The 2,046-nt window shown below is 36.4% G+C and overlaps 1 protein-coding gene across 1 annotated transcript; it reads left to right on the top strand.

Moving 5' to 3' along the window:
- Nucleotides 1-1,251: 1,251 nt before the first annotated feature.
- LOC108355832 (uncharacterized) lies at nt 1,252-2,042 on the top strand (the record flags this gene model as incomplete). The annotated part of the gene is made up of 3 exons (XM_017606965.1): nt 1,252-1,720; nt 1,782-1,947; nt 2,013-2,042. Coding segments are annotated over exons 1-3 (591 nt in total), but the record flags the coding sequence as incomplete, so codon positions are not given.
- Between the last annotated feature and the right edge of the window lie 4 nt (nt 2,043-2,046).

Genomic DNA, 2,046 nt, shown 5'->3' with positions numbered 1-2,046 from the left:
GTTTTATCTCTATATTTCATTGTTGAAATATTTTCCAAATACATACATAGATATTGGCCATATTTCTAATAAGCCAATTTTTCGAATGTTTTGTGATCCATATATAATGTGTAACAAAATTTTACTAAGTTAAATTCTCTGTAAAAATGAACAAAACTTTTTTATTTATATTTGATGAAATAAAAGCGACCTATGTACACCAAAAAAAAAAAAAACTTTTCTTAATTGAAGAAAAACAGCAATCAAAATGATGAAACATGGAAACGAAACAGCACTAAAGAAATTTTATCCTCTTTTCATGCCCAACATTTCTTCAAAATGATAGATTACATCCACGGTGCCATATCTTCGTGTACGTTTTTACACATTCCAAAGAAAAATTACGCATTCGGGAGAATTTTTTACTCATTCGTCAGAATTGTCGACCGTAAAGTAAGGAAAGTTTTTCTTTGATCCGGAGATGGATTTTTGGTTCAGTGTATTGCCGTACTGATTTGAAAGTGGGTATTTGCAGTTTTCTTCGAAAATGAGTAATTCACATCGTTGAATTCGTCTTTAAAATACGAATTTATTCGTGCAAACAGAGTTTTCAAATTATAAATAATAATAAAGTTAAGTTTGCAGCATCTACAGCAATTTTCGAGAAATCCTGATGTAAAATGTGGGTATCTGCAAAAACATTGCAACTTTTTCTAGTAATTCAGCCGCAACTGTAGCTTGCATACTGATCAAAAACAAGGCATCTAAACTGCCGAATGCAGATACGTCGTTTTTAAAAAGTATTCTTGGTCGTTTGAGACCAACGATCGTTTTTTGCCCATTCTTTTGCATACCCAAATTTTTTGGATGTCGCACGCACCTCTGGCTACTCAACCAGGCGATTAGCGAAGAATAATGCTAATGAATTTTTTTTATTAAAACATTGATTCAGTCTTTGTTCGGGCTGTTTCCAATAAACACTAAAAACTGGTTTTGTTAGAATCTTAGCTTACGATTGCATCTACATGTGTGCTTTTATGAACATACATTCATATATACGTACGCCCGCATAGCGCTTCGTTACGTAGCTCACTTTTCTAATTTTTATATACTTACATATGTATGTGTATGTATACTTAAGTATGTAGATACACAACTAAGACTACGACTTATCACTGTTTGAGAAATGAAGAGCTTTTCACAGTCAAATGGGCTAGCGATAGAAAATAAAGAGACATTTGTGATAGCCACTTAAAATGAGCAATTAAATTTTGTTCAGTCATAGTCGCGAGCTCTTCGATTGAACACTAAGTTACGGCAAATATCACGCCAGCCGCTAATCAAAAATGCCCACAAACGATGAAAGCGCACATAAGTTCAATGCCGACGAGCTACAAGTGCCGGAATGGATAAATGATGATCTTTTTGCGAAAGTCTTGGCGAACTGCGAAAAGAAGGATAGCCAAATAAAAATTAAAAGTACGAAAATATCTCCAGCCTGCATGAAGGGCGACCACTATGCCAGCATAATGTTTCGCGCACAGCTGCAATACCAGCTGAACGGCGTAGACAAGGCGAGATCTGTGATCTTGAAGACAATGCCGGAATCGGAGGGCCACAAGAAAGATATGCTGGGCAAAACAGATATTTTTGAAAAGGAGATTATTATGTATACAGAAGTGATACCGCGATTCGAGAAGGTTTTGCGCGATATTGGTGATAGTACTGTACTCAAAGCAGCGTAAGTGCTTATCGCATGCATTAGGTAATGTTTAGGTTTGATTGCGAATTTCTGCTTGCAGCTGTCTTTATTACTCTTTGAGTCCGAGGAAGGTAATTGTTTTCGAAGACCTTGTGCCCGTCGGTTATGAGGTGGTGCGAGATCGCCCACTAACCGAGGAAGAGGTGAAAGCAGCGTATGACAAGTTGGCGAAATGGCATGCCGTAAGCCATAAGATAAATTTGGAGGTTACTAATCGGATTTATTTTTTTTATTCTAAGACGAAAATATTTCAGTATTCATTTTCCCACAGGAGCCGCATTATTTCGATAAGTTTTACCAAGGCG

The sequence above is a fragment of the Rhagoletis zephyria genome, unplaced genomic scaffold (genome assembly GCF_001687245.7).
Source record: "Rhagoletis zephyria isolate East Lansing unplaced genomic scaffold, Rhagoletis_zephyria_1.1 Rzeph_scaffold_50704, whole genome shotgun sequence".
Taxonomy (NCBI): Eukaryota; Metazoa; Arthropoda; class Insecta; order Diptera; family Tephritidae; genus Rhagoletis; species Rhagoletis zephyria.
Note: the sequence above shows the minus strand (reverse complement) of the source record. Positions and strands in the feature narration are given on the sequence as shown.